Consider the following 24,787-nt stretch of genomic DNA (forward strand, 5'->3'; position numbering starts at 1 on the left):
TCAACAGTGGCTACTATCATCAACTATATGCCAATAAACTGGAAAAATCTACAAGAAATGGACAAATTCTTAGACACATACAACCTATCAAGACTAAACCACAAAAGAAGTCCAAAACCTGAATAGGATCAGTAAAACAAGTAACAAGATCAAAGCCATAATAAACAGTCTTTAAGTAAAGAAAAGCCCAGGACCCAAAGGTTTTGCTGCTGAATGCTACCAAACATATAAAAAAGAATGAATACCAATCCCACTAAAATTATTCTGAAAAATACAGAAGGAAGGAATACTCTCAAACTCATTCTATGAGGCCAGTATTACCTTGATACCAAAACCAAACAAAGACACATCAAAAAAAGAACACTACAGGTCAATAACTCTGATGAATATTGATGCAAAAATTCTAAACAAAACACTACCAAGTAAATTCAACAATATGATTAAAATTATTAAAAGATCATTTATCATAACAGGGACACAAGGATGGTTCAACATATACAAATCAATCATGTGATACATTTCATCAACAGAATGAAGGACAACAGAATGAAGGACAAAAATTTTTTAGCATCAATTAATGCTAAAAAAGCATGATAAAATTCAGCACCCCTTCATGATGAAAACTCTAAAAAAACTGGGTGTAGAAGGAACATACCTCAACATAATAAAAGCCATACACCACAGACCCACAGCTAGTATCATGTTGAATGGGGAAAAACTGAAAGCCTTTCCTCTAAGGTCTAGAACACAACAAGGATGCTCACTTTCACCACCATTATTTGACATAGTACTGAAAGTGCCAGCTCGGGCAATCAGACAAAAGAAAGATATAAAAGGCATCCAAATTGGAAAGGAAGAAGTCAAATTATCCTTGTTAGCAGACAGCATGATCTTACATTTGGAAACACCTAAAGACTCCACCAAAAACCATTAGAATTGATAAATTCAGTAAAGTTCCAGGATATCAATCAACATACAAATATCAGTAGCATTTCTATAGGCCAACAGCAAAAAATCTGAAAAAGAAATTTTGAAAAAGTAATCTCAGCTGGGCACAGTGGCTCACCCCTGTAATCCCAGCACTTTGGGAGGCTGAGGCGAGCAGATCACGAGGTCAGGAGATTGAGACCATCCTGGCTAACACAATGAAACCCTGTCTCTACTAAAAAAAAAAAAAAAAAAAAAAAAAAATTAGCCGGACATGGTGGCACATGCCTGTAGTCCCAGCTACTCTGGAGGCTGAGGCAGGAGAATCACTTGAACCTGGGAGGCAGCGGTTGCAGTAAGCTGAGATCACACCACTGCACTCCAGCCTGGGCGACAGAGACTCTGTCTCAAAAACAAACAAACAAAAAGTAATCTCATTTACAATAGCCATACATAAAATTAAGAACCTAGGAATTCACCAAAGAAGTGAAAGATCTCTATAATGAAAACTGTAAAACACTGATGAAAGAAATTGAAGAGGACAAAAAAAATGGAAAGATATTCCATGCTCATGGATTGAAAGAACTGATATTGTTAAAATGTCCATACTACCCCAAGCAATCTACAGATTCAATGCAATCCCTATCAAAACACCACTGACATTCTTTATAGAAATTTTTAAAGATTTAAAATTCATATGGAACCACAAAAGACCCAGAATAGCCACAGCTATCCTAAGCAAAAAGAACAAAACTGGAAAAATCATATTATCTGGCTTCAAATAATACTGCAGAGTTACAGTAATCAAAAGAGCATGGTACTGGCACAAAAACACACGCAGTGAACAATGGAACAGAAAAGAGAACCCAGACACAAATCCACACACCTACAGTGAACTCATTTTTGACAAAGGTGAAAAGAATATACAATGGAGAAAAGACAGTATCTTCAACAAATGGTGCCAGGAAAACTGGATATCCATATGCAGAAGAATAAAACCAGACCCCTATAATTAACCACATACAAAAATCAAATCAAAATGGATTAAAGATTTAAATCTAAGATCTCAAACTATGAAACTACTACAAGATAACACTGGGGAACCTTTCCAGGACATTGGTCTCGGCAAACATTTCCTGAGTAATATATGACAAGGACAGGAAACCAAAGCAAAAATGCACAAATGGGATCACATCAAGTTAAAAAGCATAGGATACAATCAACAAAGTGAAGAGACAACCCACAGAATGACAGAAAATATCTTCAAACTACTCATCTGAAACAGGATTAATAACCAGAATATATAGAAGCTCAAACAACTCTACAGGAAAATTCTAATAATCTGATCAAAAAATGGGCAAAACATTTGAATAGATATTTCTTAAAAGAAGACATACAAATGGCAAACAGACATATGAAAAGGTGCTCAATATCACAGATCATCAGAGAAATGCAAATCAAAACTACAATAAGATATCATCTCACCCCAGTTAAAATGGCTTATATCCAAAAGACAGGCAATAACAAATGTTGGCATAGATGTGGAGAAAAGGGAACCCTCATATGCTATTGGTGGGAATGTAAATTAGTACAACCACGATACAGAACAGTATGGAGGTTGCTCACAAAGCTAAAATAGACCTACCATACAATCCAGCAATTCCTCTGCTGGGCACACACCCAAAAGAACGAAAATTGGTATACTGAAGAGGTATCTGCACTCCCATGTTTGCTGCAGCTCTGTTCAAAACAACCAAGATTTGGAAGCAACCTAAGTATCCATCAACAGATGAATGGATAAAGAAAAAAAAATGTGGTACTTATATACGACAGAGTACTACTTGGCCATGAAAAAGAATGAGATTCCGTCATTTTGCAGCAACAAGGATGGAACTGGAGGTCGTTATTTTAAGTGAAATAAGCCAGGCACAGAAATACAAACGTTGCATGTCCTCACTTATTTGTGGGAGCTAAAAATCAAAACAATTGGACCCATGGAGATAGAGTAGAAGGATGATTACCAGAGGCTGGGAGGGGTAGTAAGGGATTGGCAGGGAGGTAGGGATGGTTAATGTTTACAAAAAAATAGTTAGAATTAATAAGAGCTAGTATTTGAGAGCACAACAGGGTGACTATAGTCAATAATTTAATTGCTCATTTTAAAATAACTAGAAGAGTATAATTAGAGATCATTAGCAACACAAAGGATAAATGTATGAGGTGATAGATACCCCATTTTCCATTATTTGATTATTAAGAATTGCACGCCTATATCAAAACATTTCATGTACCCCACAAATATATACATCTACTATGTACCCACAAAAATTAAAAAAAAAAATTTTAAAGCGGCAACTAACATTACATGTAACGATCAAAGACTGAATGCTTTTCCTCCAAAAATGGGAAGAAGGCAAGAACATCCAATCTCACTTCTTATTCAACATGGAGTTGGAAGTTTTAGTCACCACAACAAAATAAGAAAAATAAAAGCCATACAGATTAGAAAGGAAGAGATAAAATTGTTCCTATTTATAATGAGATGATTATCTACAGGGAAAAGTCGAAGAAATCTACCAAAAACACTCCTACACCTAATATATGCATTCAGCAATGTTACAGGATACAAGATAAACATACAAAATTCAATTGTATTTATATATTCAATTGTATTTGTATATTCTGGCAATGACTACATGGACACCAACATTAAAAAGACAGCACCCTTTACAATCAGTAGAATAAACGAAATACTTATGTATAAACCTAACAAAACATTCATAGGACAGGCATGCTGAAGACCACAGGAGAGGGAGATTGGGGATACTATTGAAAGTTGTTTACTATATATATTTAGAGATGGGGGGTCTCACTATGTTGCCCAGGCTGGTCTTGAACTTATGGGGTCAAGCAATCTTCCCATCTCATTCCCAAAGTGCTGGGATTACAGGTGTGAGTCACCGTGCCTGGCTACATTAAATTTTGAGTACTATATTGTTATTTGAAGGTAGACTATGAGAGGTTAAAGATGCACATTATAAAACCTTGAGGAACCACCAAAAACAAAACACTGAGTATAATGGAGAACAAATAGAACCATAAGAAAATACAAAATCCCCCAAATCATGGAGAATGCCATCAATAGCAAAAAACTAAAAACAGGCAAAAATTCCCATTTTCAAAAAGGAAAAGAACTTCTGCAGGGCAGACCAAGGAGCTTAATGTCTATCTAGTACAATGTTTTGGTCACCAAGAGATGTCAAGGTGTGTATATTATACCTATCATATATTAAAACAAATCACCTCATATAACTTTGACTTTCTTCGTTGACTGCAGAAGGTAGAAAGACTGTATTTTATTTCAGCAAAGTATATGACAAGCTGTCTCACAGAAATCCTTGAAACAAGCTGGTAAACATTCCAAAAAATGAAAATGGAGAATGATTTCAAATGTATACTGCTAGGCTCTTTCTTCAGACCTGCCTGTTTATCTTATTAATAACTGACTCAGATGATGTAGGTATAACACTCTTCAAACAGGCTGGTGACATAGCCATAAAGCAATAACAAATATATTAAATAACATAATCCAGATTCAAAAAGATACTGAGAGACTGGACTGTTTAGTTGTGCTTAGCAAGATGAAATGTAATAGGAAAAATAGGTCTACATTTGGACCCCAAATCCAAATGCACAAATACAGAATGGAGAAGACAAGGTTTAGCAGGGAGGGGGTAAGGCTTCGGGATATTGACAGTCAGCTCATGATGAATCAATTACATACAAAGAATATGGAGTGACTGTCAAAACATAAATGTATCTAATGAGAGAGATCACAATATTGCTATGTTTTAGTCATCCTACAAGGCTCAGAGTACAGACAAACTGAAACCTGCTCAGAAGAGTAACCAGGGTCAAATGTAAAACAGTTAAACTTGATAGGCACAGGGGGAGCAGGTTTGGCCTGAGGTAGTAAGGTTCACAGGTTACAAGAAAGCTGTCTTTTAATATCTTGAGGTACTCTCATACGCAAGAAATATTAGATTTATTCTAAGTAGAACTAGCACTAACAAGTAGAATGTACACAAAACAAATAGCGTTTCAATATGATTGTGTGAGCTATTCAAGGATAGAATGAGCTGCATTTAGAGTTGAGTCTCCCTTATCGATGGCCAGATGACAAATTGGCAGCAATGAAGCACAGGGGAATAAAGCATCAGATGGCTGGTGAGACCAGGTGACCTTTAAAATATCTTCCAATTCTAGTTCTATGATTCTATTTTTCTAGACTTTCTCTATGCCAAACCTTAAGCTCCAATCCAAATGGTTTTCTCACTGTTTCTGGAACAAGTTTTACACATGTACTTTCCTGTATCTATACTCACTTCCAGGCAATTTTCTCACTCAGGCAAAGATAAAGAATTTATCTTTCTAAATCTTATCCACTCATCAAGAATGAACCCAAATATTGTCCTTAATAAAGAATTCTATGCCTACCTTAATCTGATCTCTCTCTCTCCTCTGAATAATGAAACACTTCTAGGGCCATCCTTTTGGCAATTAATTACATAACACCCTTAGACTCCTCTTCTTATATCTTAAACTGCCACTTAACTTTTTATTAATAAGCTCTCTCTTCAACTAAATTAAAAGCTCCTTAAAGGTAGGTCTGAAACTTATATTTTGTATTCCCTCTACATCTAGGAGAACATAGTAGATGCTCAAAAATAGTCATTGGTTTTCAATACTGGAAACATTTTTACTAGAATAGTTGTTTATATAGGTAAATGGAAAATCTACTGTTCAACTCTAGATACTAACATATATGACTTCCAGCTCAGACACAGAACTATCAGAATGAGATGCTGCCACCCACTGATAACAAATTCTAACCAGAGAATTTTTTTTTATTATACTTTAAGTTTTAGGGTACATGTGCACAATGTGCAGGTTAGTTACATATGTATACATGTGCCATGCTGGTGTGCTGCACCCATTAACTCCTCATTTAGCATTAGGTATATCTCCTAATGCTATTCCTCCCCCCTCCCCCCACTCCACAACAGTCCCCGGTGTGTGATGTTCCCCTTCCTGTGTCCATGTGTCCTCATTGTTCAATTCCCACCTATGAGTGAGAATATGTGGTGTTTGGTTTTTTGTTCTTGCGACAGTTTACTGAGAATGATGATTTCCAATTTCATCCATGTCCCTACAAAGGACATGAACTCATCATTTTTTATGGCTGCATAGTATTCCATGGTGTATATGTGCCACATTTTCTTAATCCAGTCTATCATTGTTGGACATTTGGGTTGGTTCCAAGTCTTTGCTATTGTGAATAGTGCTGCAATAAACATACGCGTGCATCTCTCTTTATAGCAGCATGATTTATAGTCCTTTGGGTATATACCCAGTAACAGAATGGCTGGGTCAAATGGTATTTCTAGTTCTAGATCCCTGAGGAATCTCCACACTGACTTCCACAAGGGTTGAACTAGTTTACACTCCCACCAACAGTGTAAAAGTGTTCCTATTTCTCCACATCCTCTCCAGCACCTGTTGTTTCCTGACTTTTTAATGATTGCCATTCTAACTGGTGTTCGATGGTATCTCATTGTGGTTTTGATTTGCATTTCTCTGATGGCCAGTGATGATGAGCATTTTTTCATGTGTTTTTTGGCTCCATAAATGTCTTCTTTTGAGAAGTGTCTGTTCATGTCCTTCACCCACTTTTTGATGGGGTTGTTTTTTTCTTGTAAATTTGTTTGAGTTCATTGTAGATTCTGGATATTAGCCCTTCGTCAGATGAGTAGGTTGCGAAAATTTTCTCCCATTTTGTAGGTTGCTTGTTCACTCTGATGGTAGTTTCTTTTGCTGTGCAGAAGCTCTTTAGTTTAATTAGATCCCATTTGTCAATTTTGGCTTTTGTTGCCATTGCTTTTGGTGTTTTAGACATGAAGTCCTTGTCCATGCCTATGTCCTGAATGGTAATGCCCAGGTTTTCTTCTAGGGTTTTTATGGTTTTAGGTCTAAGTGGACCTAATAGACATCTACAGAACTCTCCACCCCAAATCAACAGAATATATATTTTTTTCAGCACCACACCACACCTATTCCAAAATTGACCACATAATTGGAAGTAAAGCTCTCCTCAGCAAATGTAAAAGATCAGAAATTATAACAAACTGTCTCTCAGACCACAGTGCAATCAAACTAGAACTCAGGATTAAGAAACTCACTCAAAACTGCTCAACTACATGGAAACTAACAACCTGCTCCTGAATGACTACTGGGTACATAACGAAATGAAGGCAGAAATAAAGATGTTCTTTGAAACCAATGAGAACAAAGACACAACATACCAGAATCTCTGGGACACATTCAAAGCAATGTGTAGAGGGAAATTTATAGCACTAAATGCCCACAAAAGAAAGCAGGAAAGATCCAAGATGGACACCCTAACATCACAATTAAAAGAACTAGAAAAGCAGGAGCAAACACATTCAAAAGCTATCAGAAGGCAAGAAATAACTAAAATCAGAGCAGAACTGAAGGAAATAGAGACACAAAAAACCCTTTAAAAAAGTAATGAATCCAGGAGCTGGTTTTTTGAAAGGATCAACAAAATTGATAGACTGCTAGCAAGACTAATAAAGAAGAAAAGAGAGAAGAATCAAACAGGTGCAATAAAAAATGATAAAGGGGATATCACCACCGATCCCACAGAAATACAAACTACCATCAGAGAATATTACAAACACCTCTACGCAAATAAACTAGAAAATCTAGAAGAAATGGATAAATTCCTCGACACATACACCCTCCCAAGTCTAAACCAGGAAGAAGTTGAATCTCTGAATAGACCAATAACAGGCTCTGAAATTGTGGCAATAATCAATAGCTTACCAACCAAAAAGAATCCAGGACAAGATGGATTCACAGCCGAATTCTACCAGAGGTACAAGGAGGAACTGGTACCATTCCTTCTGAAACTATTCCAATCAATAGAAAAAGAGGGAATCCTCCCTAACTCATTTTATGAGGCCAGCATCATCCTGATACCAAAGCCTGGCAGAGACACAACCAAAAAAGAGAATTTTAGACCAATATCCTTGATGAACATTGATGCAAAATTCCTCAATAAAATACTGACAAACCGAATCCAGCAGCACATCAAAAAGCTTATCCACCATGATCAAGTGGGCTTCATCCCTGGGATGCAAGGCTGGCTCAATATATGCAAATCAATAAATGTAATCCAGCATATAAACAGAACCAAAGACAAAAACCACATGATTATCTCAACAGATGAAGAAAAGGCCTTTGACAAAATTCAACAACCCTTCATGCTAAAAACTCCCAATAAATTAGGTATTGACAGGACATATCTCAAAATAATAAGAGCTATCTATGACAAACCCACAGCCAATATCATACTGAATGGGCAAAAACTGGAAGCATTCCCTTTGAAAACTGGCACAAGACAGGGATGCCCTCTCTCACCACTCCTATTCAACACAGTGTTGGAAGTTCTGGCCAGGGCAATTAGGCAGGAGAAGGAAATAAAAGGTATTCAATTAGGAAAAGAGGAAGTCAAATTGTCCCTGTTTGCAGATGACATGATTGTATATCTAGAAAACCCCATAGTCTCAGCCCAAAATCTCCTTAAGCTGATAAGCAACTTCAGCAAAGTCTCAGGATACAAAATCAATGTACAAAAATCACAAGCATTCTTATACACCAATAACAGAGAAACAGAGAGCCAAATCATGAGTGAACTCCCATTCACAATTGCTTCAAAGAGAATAAAATATCTAGGAATCCAACTTACAAGGGACGTGAAGGACCTCTTCAAGGAGAACTACAAACCACTGCTCAATGAAATAAAAGAGGATACAAACAAATGGAAGAACATTCCATGCTCATGGGTAGGAAGAATCAATATCATGAAAATGGCCATACTGCCCAAGGTAATTTATAGATTCTATGCCATCCCCATCAAGCTACCAATGACTTTCTTCACAGAATTGGAAAAAACTACTTTAAAGTTCATATGGAACCAAAAAAGAGCCCGCATTGCCAAGTCAATCCTAAGCCAAAAGAACAAAGCTGGAAGCATCACGCTACCTGACTTCAAACTATACTACAAGGCTACAGTAACCAAAACAGCATGGTACTGGTACCAAAACAGAGATATAGATCAATGGAACAGAACAGAGCCCTCAGAAATAACGCCGCATATCTACAACTATCTGATCTTTGACAAACCTGAGAAAAACAAGCAATGGGGAAAGGATTCCCTATTTAATAAATGGTGCTGAGAAAACTGGCTAGCCATATGTAGAAAGCTGAAACTGGATCCCTTCCTTACACCTTATACAAAAATTAATTCAGAGAATTTTTTAAAATGGTGAATCAAGCTTGAAAAAGTTCCAATTTTCCAACCTAAACATATAGCTTCGTAAAGATGCCTTAAAACTTCTTTTGAGCAAAGTAAGATTAACAGAACCAAGCTAGAGAGTAAAATATGTTACAAACAAATAATATTTTAGAAAAAAATCCTTTTTATTTCTTTTTATGTAAAATGTATTAATGTGTGGTATGTACACTAAAATTTTCATTCATATACCTTGGAACACAACTTAGGAATAAATAAATGTGTCATATATATGTCATGTGCAGCCCAGAACATATGCTTACTCCCTAAACAGCAACAAATAAATACAGGTCCTAGACAAAGTCAAAAGAGAATTATCACCTTAGATAAATTAATAAAGATTATTAAATACTTACTGAAGATTCTGGGTCTGACAATTCATCCAATAATTTCCTTGCATCCACTACAGCCTGATAGAGTCTCAGATTTTTGCCATCAGAAGCAACAAAGCAAGCACTTGCAGAATTGCAATATGTGCCTGAGAAAGGAAAACAAGGCCTCTGGGTTCTAAACATGTAGTGTATTTTTCTTACTGGCTAAAGGATAAGAAACAAGTATTCACATTTTTTTTAGGCTTAACCATGGTCTAGAATCATAATTAAACAGGCACAATAAGTAGATACAAAATTATTAACAAAAAATTTAATTAAAAAATGGATTATAAGAGAAAAGGTTAAAAACTTCTAGAAGTTCTAAAAATCAGTCTCATGCCTGTATTCTGAATATTTATTAAAAATCATCTTAATAATGAAAACTGAATACTTATTAAAAATCATCTTAATGACAACAAATATAAACCATTTTGTATATAACAAATAATAGTTTAAAAGCTTTTGTTAATTTCACAATTACAATGAACACTTACCTAGACAGTAACTGGGAATGAGAGTTGGAAGCCAAGCCACATTAGAGAACGCTGAGGTATGTAAAGAGTTAATTCGAGCCAATTCTGATACTCCTCCAGTGTATGACAAAGGTCCTATTGGGTCTACACGCCACAGAATAAGTTCACTGTAGATTGCATTTGGGTCATGAAATGTACGAGTTGCTGCATTTCTAAGAGGTTGTTTCGAGGAAACTTTTATATGTTTTACAGGGTCCATTAATCTAGTTAATTTATTGTCTGAGTCCCACTGACAATCTGATTCAGGAGTCAATAGAGCATTATGATGAGAGGATGTCAATAACAGTGGTAAAACTGAATGACATGCCAGGTCATTGAGGTGAAATCGATGACCGCAATATCTAAATTTGTGAGATACGGTTAGAACAGTGGTAAAGGCAGACTTATCAGCAAAAGTGACTGCCCACTGATTTAAAGAACCATCTATGTGTTTAGAGATCATCATTACTGTGGGAGCTAAGATGTTCATATGTGTACTGTGGGATCTAGAGTGTGGCTGTGATCTGTGAGGACTGCCTACAGACATCCCCTCCTGGTGTAACAGCGTGTGGTGAGAATCTTTTGTCACATTTATACAGGCATACATCATGATATTTTTACTAAGAGAGCTTGCATCACCAGAGGGAAATGCAACAGGAATCCGAGAAGAAAAAGAAACCTGAAAAACATAATTATATGATTCAGTGCAAATAGTTTACCTCCTCTCAAAAAAAAGACTTCTATTCTCAAAATACCAAATCTCAGCTTCTTATCAAAAAATGTCATTTTCAACCTCTTTATGGTCCAATCCCTTTGTTCTATTTAGGTAATATAATATCTCTATTCATGGCCTAAGAGAAGGCTGAAGAAAAAAGGTTCAAGTGCTTTGCTTGTACAACAAAATGACCACAGCCAGAGATCTAAATAGCAATAAAGTTGAGAGAGATGACAAAGGCAGCTTCGTTTAGCTCATCAAATTGGCCACAAGGAGGAGCTCATCCTGATTCACATTTTCAGGGTAGTTTCTTAATCTTATTCAAAATATTATTAATTCCCCCAAAAATCAACACATATATTTAAATATTCAGTACTGCATTTCAAGGCCAAATTCATTATCTTCTAACTAATCAAGTTTGCTATGCTTATGGTCACTGATCCCTTCTGAAAGAAAGAAGTATTCTTTACTCAGATGCTTATCAAAACCAAAATTTTCAGTAATTCTACAAACATGCTAACTCTACAAAGCATTTATTTCTTTTTACTATTTTAGGAAATGTAATAACTATTTCATCAATAAAATATACCTGAACTTGTCTAAATATTCCAGGATTATATTCATCCAAATACTTTACATGCCACACTAGAAAGGTACCATCTACAGGGTGTATTGTAAAAAGCATATCAGGATTCTTATTCCATTCAGTTAGCAGCGTTTCAATCTTCCGATCAAGCAGAACCGTAGGCAGTGGCATTGGTACACTGAGTCGTGAATAAGTTCTAGGACTTCCTTCTCTTTCTCCATCTTCATGTTCTGATGATCCTGTACCTGCCTCAGATTCTCTATCCAGGGATAAATCTGAACCAGAAAATATATTTATCAATACATGCATTAAATAATTCATTTACATACTAGACTATAAATAAATAGCATACTATCTTTAAAAACTAAATCTCTTTTCCAATTTACAGTCAGAAAAAAAAACAAAGGAAACTTTTGTCTGAATTGAAAGTTACTACAGTTACTACTTTTAGATAAATTAAAACTTCATTCACCCTATCATTATTACTACCATTAGCAAAACCTGTTCCCTAGAAAAGGATATGGCTTCCAAAGAACATATAGAGTTAGATGATGTTTGCAGGACCTGGCAGAGTACCTGATCCAAAGCAGATGGTCAGTAAATACTTGTGTAACAAATAGAAAAGTAAAAAGGAGGAAGAGCGGGAAGGAAGAATTCAAAACTAAAAGTGGTACCACAGAAAGTTGTTAACTTTGGAGTAAGAAAAATCTGAACACAGGATACTAACCATGGTCTAATTTCATATGTAAACCCCGTTCTCTATCCTCCTGTGAATGTTCCTCGTCTTCTCTATCTGCATCATCATTTTCATGATCTACCTGCTTATCAGAAAGTTTTCGTAATTGATGCATAAATATTTCTGTAGATGATGTAAAATGAAATTCCTTGTTGTTTAACCAATGAACGACAAAGCCCCCATTTCCATCATCAACATTAAATGCAGTGCCAACCAAGACATTTGGAATATCTGTGGAAATAAAAGAGATTTCAATATACTTTTTTTATTTCTTTAAAAACATGACAAGTGCTTACAATGACTAATCTATACAAAGAAAAGGTGCTAAACAAGTCAACATAATTTTAGCAGCATTTGTAAAAACTTTAACTGAATTTAATGGTAAATGTAAATCTTAAGAATTAATGATAGACATATGAAATTAAACTATTAACGTAAAAACAAAATACACAAATGCATCAACCTTCAGTGAATTCTAGTCTGGGGACAGGGGATGAAAAATTAAAGCAGAAAAGCAGCTATAAAAGAGATAACTAGAGAAGTTTAAATATGAACTGGATATTAGATATTATGGAATTACTTATCATTTTCTTAGGTATGATGATATTATGATTATGGGAGAGAATTTTAGAAGATACTTGCTAATGTAAGGGTGATACACCATGATAGGTGTAACTTACTTTGAAAAGACTTAAGAAAACATTTCGACCATGTGCGGTGACTCATGCCTGTAATCCTAGCACTTTGGGAGGGAGAGGCGGGTGGATTGCCTGAGCTCAGGAGTTCGAGACCAGCCTGGGCAACACAGTGAAGCCCCATCTCTACTGAAATACAAAAAATTAGCCCAGCGTGGAGGGGTGTGCCTGTAGTCCCAGCTACTCGGGAGGCTTAAGCAGGAGAACTGCTTGAACCGGGGAGGCAGAGGTTGCAATGAGCTGAGATCACTCCACTGCACTCCAGCCTGTGTGACAGAGCAAGACTCCGTTTCCAAAAAAAAAAAAAAAAAAGGAAGAAAGAAAGAAAGAGAAAAGAAAACATCTCATACACATACAGAGACATTTGCCACATATAAAGCAACTGTGGCAAAATGTTAACAACTGTTGAATCAAAGTGAAGAATATAAAAGTATTGACTGTACTATTCTTCCAACTTTTCTCAGTGTTTGAAACTTTACTAAATAGTTGTCGGGAAATAACATCAAGAAAAAACACAAGAAGGCAGTTAAAATTCTAAGTATAAGATAATTTTTCCATTTGAGGTAACTGAAATTTATGAAATTGATGAGTTCATGTAAGATAGTATAATTGGCCAGGTGTGGTGGCTCATGTCTGTAATCCTAGCATTTTTGGAGGCCAAGGCAGGAGGATCGTTTGAACTTAGGAGTTTGGGACCAGCCTGGGAAACATAGCGAGACACTCTCTCTACAAAAAATACAAAAATTAGCCAGGCGTAGTGGCACACACCTGTGGTCCCAGCTACTCAGGAGGCTGAGGTGGTAGGATTGCCTGAGCCCGAGAGGTGAAGGCTGCACTCTAGCCTGGGTGACAGAGCAAGACCCTGTCCTCCTCTACCCAAAAAATGGTATAAATCAAAAACTTAATCTCCTTAATTTCAATCCATATTATAAATAATTCATTCAACAGAAGGAAAAATTGTCCTTTGCAAAAAGAAGTGAAAATCTAAAGATAAAATGCATGGACATTCTGGTAATGTTCTATTACAATAAATATGAATGTTAAATGCTCTAATTTGTTCTTTCTTTCCAGTTCCTGGATAACTATTCTGGTTTTGTGATAAAAATGAAATAAATCATATAAAATAGGATTTGTGAATTAGCAATCCTATAAAACACTACATCACCTATGTGCCTATGTAGCAGTCTTGTTCAAAATGTTAAACCTAAATCTCATGAACAAATATTCAGACTGCAAGACATTTTGAAAGAAAACTGAGAGACAACTTTTTGAGACTAACAGATTTTTTTTTTTACAATTGAGAGAGGGACTGTTCTAGACTGGAGGAATTTAAAGAAAATAATCTGCATTTAAGAAAGGAATCTATATTTGCGTATGAATGGTATATTACATGATATTATTATCCATGTTCCTCACATGCAATAACAGTATTACAGCTATGGAGGCAAATTCCCTTTTTACTAAAAGACACATTCTTAAATATTTAGGTAATAGAAAATATTTAGGATAATTAGGGTATATTTAGGGTATCGTAATCAACAACTTTACTTTCAAATGGTTCCGTCAAAAATAAGGGAAGAGGCAGCAAAGACATATCTATACAGGCAGAGAAGGAGAACAAAAGAATAAATGACAAGATGTTAATATGTGGTAAATCTGGGTAAGTGGTATATGGATATTTGCTGTACTATTCTTTCAACTTTCTTGTAGTTTCAAAAAATTTTTTGAAAAAAAGGTGAAGAGGACAAGTCCTAACAATATAAAATTATTTGCATTTAGTAATCTATTTGGTCAACCTAAATGTTATATTTACATGCAGTAACTAAAAATGCATGATGTTAAACATTTTTAACAAAATTGTTTTTAAAATATTATGTAGGTAAGTTAGGATGAGCATGAATAAAATTAGTGAAGGTTAGTAAAGAAGCTGGGGAAGACCAAGGCCCAACGGCTACAAGAATATATCCAGTCCTTAGGCTCAAATGATGTGACAGAATGCTCATCCTCTGTGATCCTATTCCATCTAATTAGGATAGGGTACACAGTTAAAAAGCCAAGGTTTCTAATATGTATTGAATTTAGTGCAGACTATCACGAATTGCATTTTGTTTTGAAGTTAAATTTTAATCACAGTAATTCAAGAAACGGTTCTTTTAAAGGTTAAAAATTCATAAAAATCTAAAACCATATTTTGAAAACAAGTTAAATTATAAAGACATTCTTAGAATACAATTAAGATATTAGATCAGAAAGGATAATATAAGCAAAACAACATTTAATCAGATGGCAAAGCACTGCCCAACAGAAATACAATGCAGATCAAAAATGCAAGACATGTTAAGTAATTTTAGATATTTCAATAGCCACGTTACAAAAGGTAAAATGAAACAGGTAATAATAATTTTAATAATATACTTTATTTGACTCAACATATACAAAATAGTATTTCAACAAGTAATCAATATGAAATAACATTATTAATGAAATATTTTTCATTATTTTTTATACTAAGTCTTAGAAATTCAGTGTGTATTTTACAGCATATCTCAATTTGGACCAGCCACATTTCAAGTGCTCAAATAGCTAATACGGGGCTAGTGGCTACTCTATAAAACAGCACATATCTAGAGTTACCACTGCAGATCACCCTTTTAGAATTCTATTTACTAAATATTGTATTTACATACAGAAACATTTAAAAATAAAAGCCCCTTCACTCTGAAGCAACAGACCTCCAGTTTAATAACATGCAACTATAACTTTATATAAAACTTTATATAGTTCTATGAGCAATGTAATATAAAATTTATAGCCTTTCTCCTACATTTCCACGTAGAAGGAAAACATATTGCCTTTAAATAGAAGCTCTCAAATATGCATTTGCCAGCACAGAACCTGACTCAAAATACTTCTCAGTCACATAGGGGAAAAAGGGAAAAGAAAAGATTCAAGTTAGAAGGAAAAGTGTTTTCCTTAGTATAGGACAAGAAAGTCTACAAGGGTAGAAAACAAGATATGCTGAGATATAAAGAAAACTTTGTAAAAAGTTTTGGGAAGATTTAAACTGTGAAGTGAGAGAAATTACACTAATTTACCAGGCTGCCACCACTTGTGATACCAGGTTCAATCACAGCTCTAATTTACTAGGAATGCTTGTTATAGTCTAGACAAAGATGCTCAGAAATAGTTACTAAAGTTAATACCCTGAGAATCACATAGTCCCAATCACATAGGCCCAATTCAAAAAATGGTACTTTATATCTCTATTCCAATTAAGTATTTTAAAGGCAACATGAAATAATAAAATAAAAAACAGGTTATGAAAGTAGTTCCACTTTTTTATTTATTTACCTGACTTCAACATATTTATGGGAAACAAAACTTTATCCTTTTACCTGTGGCAGGGTTGATGCTTGCTGCAATATGAAAATGACAGAGTGCATTTGCATGGTGGGAAATGTGTCTTTGAACTTCATGCATTGCTGTCTGGTCAGGCATTAATTCAGCATGAGTTACAAGAACAGATGACCTCCTCTGTCCTTTCCTTAAATTTTTCAAATGGTGTATTGTCTAAAATAGAAAAATAGTTGCTGAGTCCAACTCTGGAAGGTCTAATAAATGCCAACCAAAGTACTCTTAATTATTAAGAGGTTTAAGATTTTTTTCTCCATAAAAACCTGATCATTTTAAAGGAAATTTTTTAAATTACAGTAGAACTATTTTGGATGTATTCTCTACAGTTCTTGTAAACTTTTAGTTCAAGGCAAAAAGTAGTGTGCAAAAATACTTATTCATGGTATCTACAAAACATGAATAAAGATTCCCGTTAATATTAGGAGGTCCAAAGATTTTTTTTTCAGGATATCCTAGTACTGAGACAGAATTTTCTAGTCATAAGAGTAAAAAAAAAAATTCCTGAGTCTTCCTACCAGGAAGAATATTGCCTCCCCAATACTGCCCTCTCACTTAGAATTAAACAGCCAGCTAAACAATCAAATTCATGATATCTATTATAAAGAACAAAACAGGGTATGAAAATACAGAATAACAAGGGGAACCTACTTAGATAGGATTAGACAAGGAAAGACCTCATTAAAATGTTGACCTTTGCTTAAATTGTTTTAAACAATTTGCAATTTGGATTTGTTTAAATTGAGATAAATCTATATGATTAATATTCTTCATTAGCATGCATGATCATGTGGTCTATTTTAGACATGGGGCCATGTCATTCTTGGCATTATCTTTTTTCTCCATATCACAGCCCCACCTCACAGTAATTCCTTATTCTGTAACTTAACCCACTCCCAAGACCATGTTTCATAATAATTTTTTATTATTTTCCTTTGTTCCCCACATTCAATTAAATAAAGTATAAAATGTTATCAATTCTTTCTTCATTAAAGTAACATAACTGGTACATCCTCTCAATTTCTACAGCCCTTCTCATTTTGCATACGGAAAATAGTATCAGGTCAATGGTGTGTCCCCCACCTCTGGTCTCCCACTACGGAGTTGCTCATTGCTTTGATAATAGGGTTAAGACTGACATTAGAGATCCCCTGGTCCAAAATGCCTATCAAATTATTTTCACTGGATCTTCGACATTAACCATTATTTTAAATTAGACTGACAAGACTGATCTAATACTAGCTATTTTCTCCTAGAAACAAAAAATATAACTTAAGAATATATACAATTATATAGAACTAACAGTAAGGAGTTCCATAGGAAAGGATAGGATATCAGAAAGCCAAGTGGCTCGTAAGTCAGACAATTATGCTTTTTCTTTTAAAAACTATCTTAACATATTAATTAATAATATTACTTAAAGACAGTAAAAACTTGTCAAATCACTGGTTACATATTTGCTTATATTTCTGTTCTATTTTACATGGCAATAATTCAATTTAACAAACACTTGAAAAGCAATATATCAGGTACCATGGAGGATACAAAGATGTCTAAAAGCCCTTAGTTTCCAAAGGCTCATATATAATTTGAAGATAAAACACGTTACATAAGTATAAGTGATCACAAATATCTAGTTAAAAATTAAGTACTTTGTCCTACTAAATATCAATATCAAAATAAAAGATAACTTTAACTGTTTTGACATCTGCTTTTAATTTCACTTACATTTTAAATATTGAAAAAAATGTAAAAATAGCGCCCAATCACAGACAGTGATATAGTTTGGATATTTGACCCTGCCTAAATCTCATGTTGAATTGTAATCCCCAACGTTGGAGGTAGAGCCTGGTGGGAGCTGTCTGGGTCATGAGGCGGATCCCACATGGCTTGGTGTTGGTATTGTCTTTGCAATAGCAAGTGAGTTCTTATAAGATTTGGTCATTTAAAAGTGTGTGGCACCTCCCCGCAACTCTCTCTTGCTCCTGCTTTCACCATGTGATGTGCTGGCTCCTGCTTCACCTTCTGCCATGGGTAAAAGCTCCCTGTGGCCTCCCTAGAAGCCAACCAGATTCTGGTGCCATGCTTCCTATAGAACCATGAGCCAATTAAACCTCTTTTCATTATAAATCACCCAGTTTCAGACATTTCTTTGTAGCAGTGCAAGAATGGCCCAATACAGACAATACCTGAGGAGGCCTACTTCACATAAAACTTTTAAGCACCACATCCTTAACTTGTCAAAGTTGTATAATATTTCTGCTTGGTAAAATGGCAAAGCCACTTTGACTATGCAACCTTTAAACTGTCAATGTAAATATATAATGTAAAAGTATAGTCAATAACGTAGAGTGTAAACAAATTAAGTATAAAAAACTTATAAAGTATTACTGCATAATATGATCTCAATCTTATAAAGAAAAATACACATATTCACATGACTAGAATAGTTGAATTATAAATTCCGTATTTCTTCTCCTTTTCTTAATCCAATTCTAGAATAAGCACATATTATTTGAATAATAAAACACAGCCACAAGAAAAATAGTAATCGAAGTTTACTATAATAAATTTCTGACAATTTAAAATAATGCATATATCTCATTGTATTACCTAATCATACGGGACACAATCATTTGTGCTATGTGTTATAATGTAATTTCTTATAAAGCACTTTTATTTCATACTGTATTTAAAAATTATAAAAATTATTTCATTTTCAAAATATTCAATCATGGAACTCCAAAGCAGTTCATTTGTGTCTAATATCTTAATAAACATCTTTATTCTTAAGGAATAAAATAGTCATTTTTAACTAGAACAATAAAATTTTAATCTTTATGAAACAAAAGCAAAATATTTTTAATTACAACTAATTTCAAGGACCTTTACATATTTTACTAATACTTAGTCCCATAGATTTTCACATCTGACATGCAAAACAAAAGAATTAAAATAATATTATCTAGAACTTGAGCATAAAATATCAATTTTAAAAAAACTTTTAATAATATTTACCTATACAACATGTCTGAGATCATTAATTTCTGCATTTGGCTTCTTAGTGGAATAAATGAGTAGTCTTACAAGCATAAATGAGAGTTTATTGCTATTAATTTCACTCATTACATGTACTATGTGTGCCATCTGCATGTTGGTTTATGCATTTCCACCAGGCTCACATTATCTTCAAAATTCATTTACCATTTTAAATAATATAATACCTCAAGAGCATGCTGTATTCTGTCTTTGTGTCTTCCAGCATGAGAAAGGTTGCTGGCAATGCTGGAAGTGGTAGTCTCACAAATCTGCTCACCCAAAAGACAGTCTTCTGGTAATAAAGTTTCTGCCCAGAGCCGGCACACACCATCATGACATGAAGTTAATAACACATTACAGACAGAACCCCTAACAACAAAGAGAAATAAATAAAGGTTAATGTGAATATCAATCCCATCAACTAATTAATATTTTGGTTCTTCATGCATAAAGATAACATTAGTGCAAAACACTATGGAAAAAAGGAATCAATCAAAGAGCTTGAAATCATATATAGCATCACTGTGAACATCATAAGAACTGGGAAATTGTTTTGAAAAAAAAAATAGAAATTACTGCCAGATTATACATTCAGGCTCTAGAGGATTATTAGTATCTCCTAAACAAAACATACAAACTAAACAGCAAAAGAAAACCTAATCATTGCAAATTACAGAATGACCATAATAAAAGGTCATTAAATGTAATTAAACTTATCTGGCTTATGGCAGTAGTTTCACCACTTTACATCATCCTTCCTATAACCCAAACAGTTACAAACAAATAATTATCTTCATCATAAAACTGTAAGGAGAATATAATTTCAAACTATAAATCCATTTCCATTAAGTTAAAATAAGCAAAAATGGCATGGCATGGAGCAGCTAAAGTAACTTACCTGTTTGTTACAAAGAACAAAAAATTCATTCTCCCTTTAAAAAAATCACACAGAATCTAAGTCAAAAGTATTCTGCAAATAGATGCAGATGACTCTAGCAGAATAGACTTTTTATTTAGATTCAAAAAGTATATAAATTTCCCACGTTATCATTTACTGAGCATCTCTACAATGTGTGCTATATTTCCTATCAGGCATAAACAATCCTCAGATATATTTAGTAGGTAAAATAACCCTCCCTCAAGAACAAACCAGATTTCTAAGCAAGCTTCTGAGTGCCCAACAGTTTTCTTAGACCTGTATATAATAAAGGAATCATTTGTATAGGCTGTTTTGCAGTTTATTTGATCTTCTAAATACCTTTAAGAGGTACCACAATGATGAGGAAAAAATGTATAATAAAAAATCCTTTGAGAAGCTTCTGTTGACAGCTCTCAGATTTAAAAAAAAAAAAAAAAAAAAAAAAAAACAACCTGGCCACTTTTTTCAGAGTACATTATATGCTTTAACACCATATACATAATTGACATAATACTGATATATTTCCCTTCATTGTGTGCTTTCCTATTATTTGCAAACATTTTCTTGCTAGGATCTGCTAGTACCACAGCTACTACCAACAATTTCATTGCCTGGACACAAAGTATGTGCAAAGGCCTGTACTAAGCACTTCCCACCCACAAACTACATTTTAGTTTCACAGTAACTCTCTGAGGTAGGTACTATTACTACCCTCATTCTACAGAGTAAAACTGAGGCATAGACAGCTTAAGAAATTTAGTCAAAAATTCATGAAGCTAATAGTAGGATTTGATTTCAGGCAGTTTGATGCCAGAGCCTATGCTATTAATTGCCACCATGTAAATAAAAGGACTTTATTTTCATTATTTTTATAAACATTTAAGGATGCAAACTAAAGCTGCATGATTCATTCATCTAACCTGGGCATATACTTGCTAGTTTTGCGCCATGAAAAACCTGTCACAGCTCGGGGGTGTGCCAAGTAAACAAAAGAAAATTGAGTAGAGGACTGTCTCCTTTTTACTTCATGATGATCCTGAGGTATAATTGAAGACTTCCAACCAGTCATAGGATACCACACTTTCAAAAGACAATCATCCTGAAAAATACATAGATCAATATAAAATTAATTTGTACATACACAATTGAAAAGGTAAGTGGTTTGAAGAAGTTTTAAAAATTAAGCTATATCTAAAAACTAATATGTGACTTATACATAATACAAAACTTATCTTAAAATTACGTTTATTAAAGAATACTATTCTTGAAAAATAAATGAACAGTCTATTCATTATCAATCTTTTCTGTGTGATATTGTTTTTCAAATGCAGACTGATGCCAAATTCCCCCATTTAGATATAAATTGGTCAGTGCAGAGAAAAGATTCTGATGCTAGCCCCTTGAATAAGTTAGTTAAGAAAGAATTAGAAAGATCCATGCTATCTTTTCAGTCACTGTTATCCTTTCCTTTTTGAAGTGGTCTATAACAGTGAAACCCTTCACCCTTCACCTCATGAATATGAACTGTTTCTTGCTCTAAATCAAGAGTCAGCAAATTTTTCTGCAAAGGGCCAGATGGTAAATAAGTTAGGCTTTGTGGGCTACACAGGTCTATGACACAGATTCTTCTTTTTTTTCTTATATCCCTTTAAAAAGGTAAAAAAACATTCTTAGCTCTTGGGCCACAGTTCTCCGATCCCTGCTCTAAGTGATGATAAAGAATGCATGGAGGTAGCTGTCAGGAACCACCTCAATGCCCACTTAAAATATTTACAAGTATAACAATAGGCACTGACTTAATCATTTTACTTAGTTCTAACAATTTAGTTAAAGGCTAAACAATTGTATTTTAACAGAAACTATTTTTTATAGTGCTTTATAACCAATAATAAAAACTGCATTAAAGGGAAATAATAAATGTTATCACTTATGCAAAAATATAACCTCTGAGAAATTCTGAAATTATGTATTCCTGAAAAGTATGCATTGGTCCAAATATTTTCATTTGGACTAGACAAACAATTCTGTTTTTTCCATCTTGGTACTCATTCTCAATTTATGCTGCATAATGAAACAAACATTTCCATTAATGTCTCATTTTTTTGGATATTTTAATTACACAGCAAATCTTTTAGGTGCTTGCCCTTAGACAGCCACTTAACAATGTACTAGTTGCTTTCCTCCAAGTATCTTCTTCAGCATAGCATCATTTTCACATAATCAAATTTACAGCACATTCTATGCAGTGGTTTCGGACTACGTAACAAAGAAATTCTACAGGTACCCGAGAGCCCCTCAAAAGTCACAATGGAAATACAAAGAGCCCCATGAGCAGGTGATACTCTAGCCCTTCTCCCATTCCCACCAATCTCCCCCTCAAATGAAGCAGTCCCTCTTTCATCTGTTATTGTCTAAAACTGTAAAACCACAACAAAATTAAGTAACTGATAACAGAAAGTTATCTAGAAAATTCCCAAATATTTGAAAACTAAAAACTTCTAAATTACAGGGGAAATTTTAAAATATGTTGAAAATATGAATGAAAATGAAAGTACAACATATCAAAAGGGGGAGTTGCAGTTACCTGAGTGCATGAGGGAAATTTCTAGCTTTTTTTTTTTTTAGTTCACTTTTGTTTAGTGTTTTTGTGTTATTTATTTATTTAATTTCCATAGGTTTTGGGGGAACAGGTAGTGTTTGGTTACATGAATAAGTTCTTCAGTGGTGATTTGTGGGATTTTGGTGCACCCATCACCCAGGCAGTATACATTGTACTCAATTTGTAGTCTTTTATCCCTCACTCTCTTCCCACCCTTCCTCCCTAGTCCCCAAAGTCCATTGTATCATTCTTATGCCTCTGCATCCTCATAGCTTAGCTCCCACTTATGAGTGAGAACATACGATGTTTGGTTTTCCATTCCTGAGTTACTTCACTTAAAATAATGGTCTCCAATTCCATCCAGGTTGCTGCGAATGTCATTTCATTCCTTTTTATGGCTGAATAGCATTCCATGGTGTGTATATATATATATATATATATATACCAAAATTTCTTTATCCACTCATTGACTGATGGGCATTTGGGCTGGTTCTATATTTTTGCAGCTGCAAATTGTGCTGCTATAAACATGCATGTGCAAGTATCTTTTTCATATAATGACTTCTTTTTCTCTGGATAGATACCCAGGAGTGGATAGCTGGATCAAATGGTAGTTCTTCTGTTGTTCTTTAAGGAATTTCCACACTGTTTTCCATACTGGTTGTACTAGTTTACATTCCCAACATCAGTGTAAAAGTGTTCCCTTTATACCACATCCCCACCAACATCTATTATTTTTCGGTTTTTTGATTATGGCCATTCTTGCAGGAGTAAGGTGGTATCATATTGTGGTTTTGGTTTGCATTTCCCTGATCATTAGTGATGTTGAGCATTTTTTCATATGCTTGTCAGCCATTGGTATATCTTCCTTGGAGAATTGTCTATTGATGTCCTCAGTCCACTTTTCGATGGGATTGTTTGGTTTTTTCTTGCTAATTTGTTTGAGTCCCTTATAGATTCTGGATATTAGTCCTTTGTCAGATGTATAGGTCATGAAGATTTTCTCCCACTCTGTGGATTGTCTGTTTACTCTGCTGTTTCATTTACTGTGCAGAAACTCCAGGAAAGGACATGACAAAAAAAGGAAACCACAGACCAATATCCCTGATGAATACAGATGCAAAAATCCGTAACAAAATACTAGCTAACCGAATCCAACAGCATATCAAAAAGATTGTCTACCATGATCAAGTAAGTTTCATACCAGGGTTGCAGGGATGGTTTAACATTCGCAAGTCAATACATATGATACACCATATAAACAGAATTAAAAACAAAATCACATGATCATCTCAACAGATGCAGAAAAAGCACTTGACAAAATCCAGCATCCCTTTATAATTAAAACCCCCAGCAAAATCAGCATAGAAGGCACAACCCTTCCCCTCAAGAAATCTTCTCATCCTAGCCCTTGCAAAACCCAGTTTTTCACTCAAAGGCATAATCTTCTCTCAAAGAAAATGCTGCATTTTTAATTATAAATTGACAACTTATAATTGTATACATTTACATAGTACGAAGTGATGTTATAATTCACGAATATAACATGATAATTACATCAAGCTAGGTAACATATCCATCACCTCAAATACTTAACGTTTTTTATGGTGAGAAGACTTGAAATTTACTCTTAGCAATTTTAAAATATACAATATTCTATCACTAACTATATTCACCATGCTGTACGAGAACTCAAAAAAAGAAAAGATACATTCCATTTTTTGAAGAAAACAGGATACTTTAAATTACTTGCAAATTTTACAAAATAACCAAGTATTATTTTTTTAAATGTTCCAATACAAACTTTATGAACCTAAATGAATAGAATTTCAGCAAACAT

At 34.4% G+C, this 24,787-nt stretch overlaps 1 protein-coding gene across 11 annotated transcripts in view; it reads right to left on the reverse strand.

Moving 5' to 3' along the window:
• The window catches only part of DMXL2 (Dmx like 2), a 175,950-nt gene that overhangs the window by 81,626 nt on the left and 69,537 nt on the right, over nucleotides 1-24,787 (reverse strand). For all 11 annotated transcript variants that reach the window (XM_054531479.2, XM_054531478.2, XM_054531476.2 and 8 more), the window contains exons 7-13: nucleotides 21,269-21,447; nucleotides 19,615-19,798; nucleotides 16,375-16,549; nucleotides 12,276-12,515; nucleotides 11,552-11,823; nucleotides 10,230-10,926; nucleotides 9,721-9,842 (exon numbers count right to left, since the gene is read on the reverse strand). In XM_054531479.2, the coding sequence (XP_054387454.1) occupies nucleotides 9,721-9,842; nucleotides 10,230-10,926; nucleotides 11,552-11,823; nucleotides 12,276-12,515; nucleotides 16,375-16,549; nucleotides 19,615-19,798; nucleotides 21,269-21,447 (1,869 nt within the window). The remainder of the gene's footprint in view (nucleotides 1-9,720; nucleotides 9,843-10,229; nucleotides 10,927-11,551; nucleotides 11,824-12,275; nucleotides 12,516-16,374; nucleotides 16,550-19,614; nucleotides 19,799-21,268; nucleotides 21,448-24,787) is intronic.

Source organism: Pongo abelii, chromosome 16 (assembly GCF_028885655.2).
Source record: "Pongo abelii isolate AG06213 chromosome 16, NHGRI_mPonAbe1-v2.0_pri, whole genome shotgun sequence".
NCBI classification, from domain to species: domain Eukaryota; kingdom Metazoa; phylum Chordata; class Mammalia; order Primates; family Hominidae; genus Pongo; species Pongo abelii.